At 43.8% G+C, this 11184-nt stretch overlaps 1 protein-coding gene across 1 annotated transcript in view; it reads right to left on the reverse strand.

The window, feature by feature from the left end:
* Positions 1 to 11184, reverse strand: part of AMOT (angiomotin) — a 57044-nt gene that overhangs the window by 43536 nt on the left and 2324 nt on the right. The window contains exon 2 of the mRNA XM_007955944.2: positions 4421 to 4913. Within this exon, the coding sequence (XP_007954135.1) occupies positions 4421 to 4913 (493 nt within the window). The remainder of the gene's footprint in view (positions 1 to 4420; positions 4914 to 11184) is intronic.

Consider the following 11184-nt stretch of genomic DNA (forward strand, 5'->3'; position numbering starts at 1 on the left):
TGTACCGAAAAGGAAAGGAAATGAACATATGATTGGACAATGGAGGGGAAGGTGATGCTTTTTATGCAGTGGTAAAGAACTTGCCTGAATTATGTTCAAACGTTTGACAGAAGGTAAAAGAACATGTAAGTGGTAAACTTGAATATCTGGCTGATGAGATTTCAAAGCAAGATCATTCTGAAGGGGCTGTGTGGTTTCTCCTTGCACTTACAGTAAAATGTGTGAGGAAAAAAATGGACTTAAATATGAACTTTGCAAAATGAAAACAAATCTTAAAGATTTGGAAAATTCTGTTGTAGAAACTAGGGACATGTGTCCTAGAACATTCACCAAGGATGTGGCTACAAAATCTTTTGTTAAAGAGAGTAGGCCTGTGATTGATGGATCTAAACAACTACTACAGCAAAAAACCCATCAGCTTAGACTGGAAGGGACAAAGAATGAAAGGAAACAATGCTGTTTCTTGGAATTCTACAGGCAGGAAACAAGCCAAAGTAGCTATATCTGTTATCCTCCAAGAAAAGAAAAAGACCATCCCTGGAGCAGCTTGGAGATCAGCAGAAGTGTTGGAAGGAGCACAAGAAGCAGAGCCTTCTCTGTTCAAAGGGTGGAGGCACAGCCTTCCAGATTTCAAAGAGTCAGATCTTCACCAATTGGTTCTGGAGCGGGCGATGGAGTGTGGGTCTGCTGTTAAGATGTGCCAGAAGGATGCGGGCACGGCCCAAAGCTGAGGGGATGGGGCTGCCATATCCAAGGGGCACAACAACAGGGTATGCCAGAGTGGGGTCGCCACTCAGATGGCCTCAGATGGACTAGGAGAATGGAGCCACCCAAAGTAGAGGGAACAGAATTGCTGTCCCAGTGGGCTTGGAAGGTAGAGCTGAAGCCAAGTGCCAAGGGGTCTCCACCCAGAATCCAGAAGCCATGGCCAACACCCAATGTCCAGTGTCTGGAGGGTAAGGCCATTGCCCAGACGGTCTCAAGAGAACAGATGATTATTTTCAAACCTTGAGGGGGGAAAAAAAAAAACACCTCAAGGGTTAATGGAAATTGTTCTGCTGGGTTTTGGACTTGTTTGATGCCTGTTATCCCTTTTTTCCCTCCAAATTCTCCCTTTGCAATAAAAATGTATACCTTGTACCTATTCCCCCATTGTGCTTTGCAAACAGATTACTTGTAGTCTACATTTCACCGGTTTACAGATGAAGAGGAATTTTCCCCAGGATGGAATATACCTAAGTCTCACCCATATTTGATTTAGACGATTAAGAAGATGAGATTTTGGACTTGGAGTTGATTTAAGACTTTTGGAATGATGTGATGGGGTGAATGTGTTTTGTATGTGGGAAGGACACGAATTTTGGGGGTCAAATGGATGAAATGTTTATAGACTGAATTGTGTCCACCCAAAATTTGGTGTAAATCCTAACTTCTATGCCTGTGGTTATAATCCCATTTGGGAATGAGTTGTCTTTGTTATGTTAATGAGGCAGGATTTGTGTGGGGTGTCTTGAGTGAATCTCTTGTGAGATATGAAAGAGATTAAACAAGCAGAGACGGGTAAGATACAGGCTAAGACACAAAGAGATCTCCAAGGAACCAGGAAGCACAAGTTGAAGAGATGAAGACCTTCTTCCAGAGACAGAGAGAGAAAGCTTTACCTTCAAGTGAGCACTCTGAATTCAAACTTCTAGCCTTCTAAACTGTGAGAAAACACATTTGCTTGTTAAAGCCACCCATTTATGATAGTTTTATTATAGCAGCGCTAGAAAACTAAGATAGGTAGGGCTACCAAACAACTCAGAATCAACCTGCTCCTATGTCCAACATTATGCCTGAGGTGGGACTGCCTGTAAACAAATGAGGCTTATACCATAGAAAAGAGCAGACTTAACAGTGTTTTTCTCCCTGCAGATGGGACCAAGATAGCAGCACAGAAGGTGAAAACTGGTGAGTGGCATTTAGAGACAAGATCTGCAAGGCCTGTGTCTGATGAAGCTTTTGCATGACATTCAAGTGCTGGAGAGAAAAAATAAATATTTCCATTTGAAACAGTAAGTAGGCTCTAGGCAACCTTTAGAAATAGTTGCTATCCAGTTCCCCCAAAGAATGCAATACTTGGAGGGCAATCCCTTTACTCAAGTTGTTCAAAGTACTATTTCAAGATCTTGTAACTATTCTTTCCCTAACCCCTGTGTAGAGACTGTATCCTTCTAAAGGGCAAGTTGCCCATGTCTCAACAGGGCCTTCCAGGAAAAGAAATCACAGAAGGACATTTCCAGTATTTGATCTTGTTGATAGTAGGGGCAGGGAGGAGGAAGTGTGACGGTAGGTTTCTTGACTTATTCTATGTCAATGTATTCCCCTCATGAGTCTTGGGTCTTTTTTTTCCCCTAGCATTAGCTGGCATTTATCTACCTTATACTCCCCACTTTTCTCTTCCTCTTCCACCTATTCCTCCAACCTACCACATCACTGGGTTGGCCTTCACTTCTCCCAACACCCAGGTTGTGCCAATTATGTTTATTTGATTAATCTTTCCCCACACTGACTGCCAGGCTAGGGTTTTCCAACACTGATGATCAGCAGAAGTCTTCTGAGTATATGCTTACCCAAACAAACAAAGCATCCTATGCCTGCCCCTCTTCCCTGTGGTCCACCCTCACCCCTTCAAAAAAAAAAAAAAAAATACCATGGATATTTTGGCAAAGAGGGCCCATAGGAGATCTGAGTTCATCCTTCAGTATTGCATCAAAGATGGGTCAGGGGTCATCCTGAATAAAGTTTGGGGAGGGGTTATCAAGCACTAACATAATCAACCCTGCCAATCTGTTCCTAATGTGTAAGTATAATTTATTGTACCAATGTGAGGGGGTGTGGTTAAAATGAGGAAAGGGAGTAAATACAAAATTGGAAAAGCCAAGGAGAGCTAGTCCTCTCTCTCCACCCCAACAATTTCTATCCAGATTTGGGGAAATGACACAAAAATACTTAGCTGATACTATGCAACACTAAAGAATAATGTAGATTCTGCAAAACACTACATAACACGCATGAACTTGGAGACATTATGCTGAGTGAAATAGGTCAACCATAGAAGGACAAATACAATATTAGTTCATTATTGTAAAAAGTCAAGGAAAGGTTTATATATGGAAGGAGACTTTCTTTGTTGATTACCAAGGGTGGGAGAAGAGGGGAGGGGAGGGAACACTGCATACACACATTCATTCATTCATTCATTTATATTTAAACTAAAACCCTCCTTTAGGACTCAGATTTGGTATTTACAAATTCTCCGCTTCATTCAGGACCCTGAAATTTCCACTCCTGTGTGTCTCCTAAGGACAGAATTACTGAACAATACAAAGCAATCCCCCTTCCTTCCTCCTCACCTCCCTGAAGAGTTCACATTGTAGGTAGATCAAACCACATGTGACAAAAGCTGCAAGGAGGCTGCCAAAGGCACAACCCTATGCCCCAACAACCACTGGAAGCCAAGAGCTAAGGTTCCTAGCTTGAGGCACTCAAGAGCAGAAGTCCCAGCTGCAGGAGACAGGAGGGGCCCAGTGAAGAATGTGAACTTGGGACACACACTCCTTTTTCTACTTCCTCAGCCTAGGGCTGTCACCTGTCACCCAGCTGTGGTGCTAAGCTCCTCCTGCCTCCTACACATACCAGAGAAAGAGAACAGATGTTGAATTGGAGCTGCAGAGAAAGATCAACGCAAAAAGAGGGAAAGAGGAGGACTGCCGAAGAAGAGTTACTCTGAGAACCCCCACCAGGAACAGTACTCTAAGCCTTTTCCAGAACAAGGCAGGGAAGGATCTAATTTCACCTAGTGAGATTTTTCTAAGAAGTATGGCTTTGACATGCAAATTCAGTATTTTTTTAAAAAAAGGTAATCAAGAGAAAAGCTTTAAAATACAGGCAAGACCCTCATGTCTACAGTCATCACCAGTGGCCTTATGAAGAGATCTCCCTGCCTTTTGGAATTCTAAAATAATCTACAAGGTCTCCTTTAGGGCTATAGTGTCTGGGAAAACCATATAAAACATTTTTCCCCCTCCTCATATAGATGTAAAATATTACTTCTCCTAGACAGCATATAGAAGGCCTTTCCCAAAGGTTGATCTATATTTAACCTTCAGATATTAGAATCCAGAAGACCTGTCCATAAATAATGCAGGCCCTCATAAATGGAAACTTTTATACCTGCATTAAACAAGTCTCACAAGTAAGATTTAAAGGAGACTCTAATGCCCCACCAGCCACTCTTAGGAAGGAAGACTGGGCGATCTACTTCCACCACAGAGATACTGCTTCGGAAGCCCAAGGATGGGTCATTATGAATCAGATTCAACTGAACAGTAGTGAGGTTTTTTTTTTTTTTTTTAATGTTCCCAAATGGGTCCCTCACCTTCTGTAGTCTTGCCACCTTCTCGTAACATCCTTCCAACTCCTGCCTCAAGTTCCGGTTCTCATCTGAGAGGATCTCAACCATTTGCTGAGCTCTGGAAACAACGGCAAAAGGGTCTGCTGGCATTGGTTGATAAGAAGCAGAGGACTGCTGAGCCCGAGGCATAGCTGAATAGGCCTCTCCTGGCTGTTGCTGCTGCTGCTGTTGGTGATGGTGCTGAAGGTGTTGTTGCTGCTGTTGACTCAGGCCAGGCTGGGAGAGACGGTAATGATCTCCCTGGTGAGCTTGATTAGGAAGGAAATGCTGCTGTGGCCTAGGCAGGTGAGTTGAATGGTCTCCTTGGTTTGGGACCAAGGGGTGTTGGGCAGGAGACAATCTAGTGGATGGTGGAGACTGCAGCAAGGGCAAGGAACCTCCCGACGTGAGGGAAGAAGTAGGGCTGTGAGGCTGAGAGTTCCTGGCTGACAGTGGTAATGAGATGTCCTGTGTTGGCCTGCAAAACATGAAGGGCATGCTCAGGTTAAGTTCTGTCCTAAGGCACTGAGGGAGAAAGTGTAAAGACCCCTATAGCCCTTTCCAGGTCTGACTTTCTGTGACTCTATCAGATAGAAAGACCTAAGAGAGTGGAGTGATCGATCCCATGGGGGAATGAAGCAGATGACCTCAAAAGTCTTATGCAAATCTGGGGACATCAAGCTCAATTGGCATAACATACTACACAAAACATTGTTCCACCTCCTACTTTGGCAAGTAGCGACTGGGATCTTAAAGGCTTGCAGGCAGCCATCTAGGTACAACGATGGGTCTCTCCTTGTCCAGAGCAAAGAAGAATGAAGAAAAACAAAGATTCATGGAAAGAATTAGTCCTAGCGACTGGTACACCAAGTGACGTGCAGCCTATACAACTATGAAACCAGAAGAACTAGATGGCGCCCAGCTACAACTGTCAACCACTCAGAGGGGGATCTATGTAGGAGATCCTGGATAGAGAGGGAGAACAATGTGGAACAAATTCAAAATCATTTGGGAAAAAAAGGGGGGGCCAGGTTTGCAGGCCTGATTGAGCCTGGTGGAACCACTGAGACTATGGCCTCTAGCTACCCGTCAGGTCTGAAATTGAACCCACACCTGTGGCTTCCAGCCAAACAAAAGACAGGCATATTAGTTGAACATTTACCTGAGATACACTCCTTGGAGAGAACAATCATGGGAGAAAGAAAGACTGTTTATGAACTGGGAGACAGTTCAGGGGGCAGGAGTGAATGGAGGGATGGACACAGGGAAGAGGTAACTAACTGTCTGGAGGAAGTGGGAGGGAAGCTGTTGCATAGTGGTGAATTGTGGTCAACGTCATGAGACAAAGTGTATGTGAACTGCTGTATGGAAAGTGAATTTGCTCTGTAAACTTTCACCCAAATCACAATTAAAAAAGAAAAGTCTTATGCAAATCTAAGCAATGGATACTGGTATGCTCATTGCTGAAGTCAAGAATTTTAAGCCATTATTCTGAAAGGTAATTATTATCTCATTATTTAAAACTAAACCTTTTCTTGCATTCCATATGGGGTCTAGCACAAGAAAAGATTTAAATTTAGAAGCTACATTTCACTTGCACAGAAGAAAACAACAAACAGCCATCAAAACCTCCCCTCATCTTGCTATCTGTAACCTCCTTTGATTATTCTGAAGAATGCCTTTGGTCATTTAACCAAAAAACAGAAACAAATAAACAAAACAAAACAAAACAAAAAACACTGCCATCTAGTCTATTCCAACTTATGGCAACACCCATTAGGTTTCCAAGACTGTAAATCTTTTCTTTATGGAAGTAGATCTGCCTCATCTTCCTCCTGCGGAGCAGAAGGTGGTTCTGAACTGCTGATCTTCTGGTTAGCAGCCAAATGCCTTACCCACTATGCCACCAGAGCTCCTTTTTGGTCATACATTCACAAAAAAGTTTCTTGAGGGTATATAAAGTGGATGCATATTGTATTAGCAACACCAAATAATTCTTTGCAGTTATACTCCAAAACCAAACTCACTAGATCCGACTCATAGCGACCCCTCCTTGGGTTTCCGAGGCGGTATCACTGCGGAAGTAGATTGCCCAATCTTCCTTACAAGGAGTGGCTGGTGGGTTTGAACCACCAGCCTTCTGGTTAGCAGTCAAAATGCCTTAGGTGCTACAATAATTTAATGGTAGTGCCCCATTAGCAGTGATAATACCAAGATTTGGAGGGGGTTACAGGCAACATTAACATTATCCTATTATTTTTCTGGTGTACTGAATCACAAAATGTAAGGGTTAAAAAGGTCTTAAGTGTAGTCCAACTCCATCATGGACTTAGGGGAAAACTGAGGTCTAGTGAAGAGTAATGGCCCACCAAATATTACAGAGTCAGGGTAGTGCCAGGGTACAGCCCTTGTTTCCTGATTCCCATTTTCAGACTTTCCAGTGCCAGAACACACACAGATTCTGTGCACCAATTTTCAGATCCTCAGCCCATTGCTTACAGATCGTTTCAGAAAGAGAATTTTTTTTTGTACATTTTTTAATGCTGCTCTCCCCTTTTTTGTACATAATACCAGATGACAAGCCATTAAGGGAAACAGAGTATGTGGAAAGGTCACTTCCACCATCACCACCACTTGGAAGAACATCTGTCAGCATACACTGGAAAGAAAAAACTTGTTCAACACCCACCCCTCCAGCCTTGCCCAACTACAACTAACCTCATACACCTCTCGAATCCTGTGGATACTTGAACTAGAGTTTAGATTTTTCAATGCATGTAAGACAGATGGATAAGACTATGGGATGTGGATCCCAACAGATAGGACCCTGTTTTACTAGCTATGTAACCTTGCTCAAGCTGTTTCACAATCTACCTGAGCCTGTTTCATTCCTGAGGTCACAAATGAATTGCAAAAATCCTGGGCTCTTCTCCTTTCCAAGCTCAAAAGAAATTACAAAGAGTCTCTTATCTACCTCCCAATGAGATAGGTTGACCTTGTTAGAGATTTTACTTAAGGGATATCTATTTAATCTTTGCACTAAATTGCCTAAAATTCATGGTGGAACTGGGACAAAACACTAGGTACAATTAACTTTTAACTAGCATTCCACATGCTAAAGCTTATCTCTCCCCCACACACTCTAGTTAGGAATACTGTTCCTTTATCTATCCCTAGAAGAGATCCTCATTATAAGGGCTTTTTAAAGCTACAAAAACATTTCAAATACTTGCTCATGGATAGTCAATAACTCAAATGTTTATAAGAGCCCTCAAACCCCCTCAAACCTAAGTTCTTTCCCTCAGCTCCATCTATGACTCTGGTATTACCCTCCATTCATTCCATTTCAGATATACAACAACATAAATGACTGCTGAATACTGAAGGGTGCATGCAAATCGTACACAGAAGAATGTACACAGCACTAATGACTACAATTGCAAAATTGCTACCATACATAATCTTTCTGTCTAAGAGTTCAAAGCACTCATCCAACCAGAAACCCAAGGGCTGTTTATAAACTTATTTTGATGGGTCTTTCTCCATTTTCCATACTGTGGATCATCAGTTTCCTAATAATAGGTAAAATGGGATGGTCTCTTTCCTCTTTGAAAGGTAAGTTTTGGTTACGATAAGTTTTGGTCGGATGAGTGCGTTGAACTCAGACTGCTGACCAGAAGGCTGGCAGTTCAAACCCCCCAGCCACTCCTCGGATGGAAGATCAGGCAATCTACTTCTGTAGACATACCGCCTCGGAAACCCAAGGAGGAGTCGCTATAAGTCAGAAACAACTCCACGGCAGTGAGTTTTGTTTTTCATATATACATCCCTAGAATTAAAATATAATGTCCTGGGATTTTGTTGGGGCTTTTGGATCTCTAAGGCAGAAAAGAGGAGCCTAGATTTCATGTGTTTCCAATGTTCTTTCCAGCCCTCAACTTTTCTGGGGAGAATCATCATATTAACCTTCCCTTCTTTGTTCCCAGGATTTGGAAGCCTAGGAGATGTTCTCTTAAAGACTGGACACCTACCTTCTGAAATGGGATTTCTCGCCCCCGCCCCAGGTCCCTGGAACCCATCAAGCAATGCAGGCCTCTCTCTGACATTGACAGTGGCCTCCTCCCTCCTGCCTGGAGATTGAAAGATCTCTCCCAGGGGCTTCAGGAAGGAGGAGACCACGAGGTCTCTGAGGTTAGATACATCTACATCTAGGACGCCAGCTCAGGCTATGACTCTGGGTTCTGTGCCTAGAGGAATGGAGACAAGGCAGCTGCACTTTGGCTTCCCAGTCTGGAAAAGGAGGCAGATCATGTGCACTGCGGTATTGGGAGAACCAAGGCAGACAGGCACTCAGGTTTAGAGGATCACAAAAGGAGATCAATGAACAAACATCATCGAGGCTCCAGCATCCTCACACCATAAAAAAAGCAGGACAGTATTAATACTTGTGTGAAGTTCCCCCTGAGAAGAAGGGAAAGATGAATGTGCGGGTAGGAGAGAGTTACGGGGATTATCAGAGGGACCAAAATACACTCAGATTAAAAACGGTAATAATAATAATGGTTATAACAGTAATAAAGGTGGCAGCCTAGCCGGGTGTGCTGCGAACTACCCAGGTCCTTCCCCCACACAACAGCAGCTTGGATTGCTCCCCACTGAAACATTAACCATGAACAACAGGCCGCCTGCAGACAACAGAATCACATGATCCCACTGGCAAGCCCGTGACCTGCCTCACTGCCTCTTCCCTCCCTTCATCCTGCTCCTTCCTTAGACAACCTGGGCCACTTGTGCTCTGTGGGCAAGGGAAGACAGCACACACACTGCACTTCTAAAGGCACACATGCAAGAAAGGAGCCAGGACTAAATACAGCGTCCTTCCCAAAGCCAGAGAGACTCCTTCCCAGAGAAAGCTGGTGAGGACACAAAGGGAAAGTAAAAGCCAGTGTTTCCAGCTGCCACAGAACCTTCTACCCTGCCACTGTGCTCACAGGAAGCCCCGCCTTCCTCAAACACACACACACACAGACACACACATATTCCTGGCCCACGCATGTTCAAGCCCATGCACACACACACCCTCATACCAGAGCAGGTGCCACCAACAGCCAGGAACCCAATGTATTCTCACCACAGAAATGCTTCCTTTCCCAGGCTCTGCAATGGGGAAGTCTAGGAAGCCTGGAGAGGGCTGCAAATTCCTGATTGTTTCTCTTGCACAACCAGCTCTGCTCTGAACTGCAGGGTTAGGTCACCCTTAGATTCCACTCGACAAGGACTTCAGGAAACCTCACATCTGGCATGATCTCAACAACTGAAGGGAGGTGACTGGTTTATAAACAGAAATGATTTAATTTTTAAAAGCAGTTGATAAATGTACAACCCCAGGATCCAGAAAGGGCTCAGCACTGAGAAGGACAAAGATTCAGCTGGCTTGGCTTTGTTTCCCATCTGGAGTTTTGGGCATTCAGGATTTTTTTTTTTTTTGGGTGGAGAAGAGGGCATAGGGAAGATGAAATAACAAAAGGATTGTTCATAACATTTTGTTCATTTTAATAGCAAATCTCCTGCATTTCATTGCACTTCTGAAGGCAAACAAAGGTTTTTAACAGCAATTTGTTTAAAGGGCTCGCTGTGCACCCTGATCTGTAATTTGTGGATTAAGAACTAAGTCTTCTAATTGGTGCCCTGAGTAGTTACTTGGAAAAGTACTCACAGACTGTATAGCTGGTTGGTTAAAGGAAATAAAGGAGGACAAAGTGTCACCACTTAAAACAGTACACTTCCAGAAAGCGGTTCAACTACCTTCCCTTGCCAACCCTTGCCAACAGTCTGTCTCTAGGTGCCACTCCCTCACACCCAGGGCCTTGCAGAAATTTTACTGTGAGAATGTGCCTGAAAGAGACCCAACCTTTACACAGAGCATCCCTCCAATTGTCAGGACCATTTTAGATTTGCTTATTCATCAAGCTTATCAAACACCCCACAGCTCTTAGAGAGAAAACCTGTTAAAGCAAACCTACGTGTGTTACATATGCTCTAGAGAGGACAGGCAGCATGGGCTCTGCTACTCTTGGGGCTTAGAAAGAGGGAGAGTCCCAGATAACTTAGGAGGGAGGAGAAAATAAAAAGTATCTCCATGTAAAATATATGCAGCTACAGTTCTCTGGTGGTTTAATCAGTATGGGAAGAAAAAAAATCCCTCCTTGGGCTCCTTATTATTTATTTAGGCAGATCAAAGGGCTTTTCCATCTAGCTTCAAACACTGTGGGAGTCATTTCAGATCACAAACAATACTGGTGAATGAGTTCTGAAAATAGCTTTCCTGGGAAGGCGGGCCATGTGCTGAGCGGGTCTTTGGATTCTGCTCCACACCCCAGCCAACACACTCCCCTCCCACAAGGCAACAGACGTCAGCCCGTCCACATATGGGAGGGAGTCCCACAGACTCTTCCATACTGATGGGAAAAGGAAAACAAAAACCAGCTTCATTGACATTTTGCTGGCTTGAATGGGTTTCCACTAAGCTAAGCAGTTGAACAGACCAACCCCTCCCTGGATCTTCCGTTTCATTGGGCAGATGGGAATCGGGTTCTTGTTCTCATTTAAACCTGAATGGCCCTGTCCGTTACCCCATTTCCTGTTCCAAGCCACTTATCAGAATTTAGGCTCCTGCCCTTTGAAAGCTGTACCGAGGGGACTGGAAAGGGTTAGGATATCAACCTGGGTTAAGGAAAAAAAAAAAAAAA

The sequence above is a fragment of the Orycteropus afer genome, unplaced genomic scaffold (assembly GCF_000298275.1).
Source record: "Orycteropus afer afer isolate SDZICR_OR568_19922 unplaced genomic scaffold, OryAfe1.0 scaffold00549, whole genome shotgun sequence".
Taxonomy (NCBI): Eukaryota; Metazoa; Chordata; class Mammalia; order Tubulidentata; family Orycteropodidae; genus Orycteropus; species Orycteropus afer.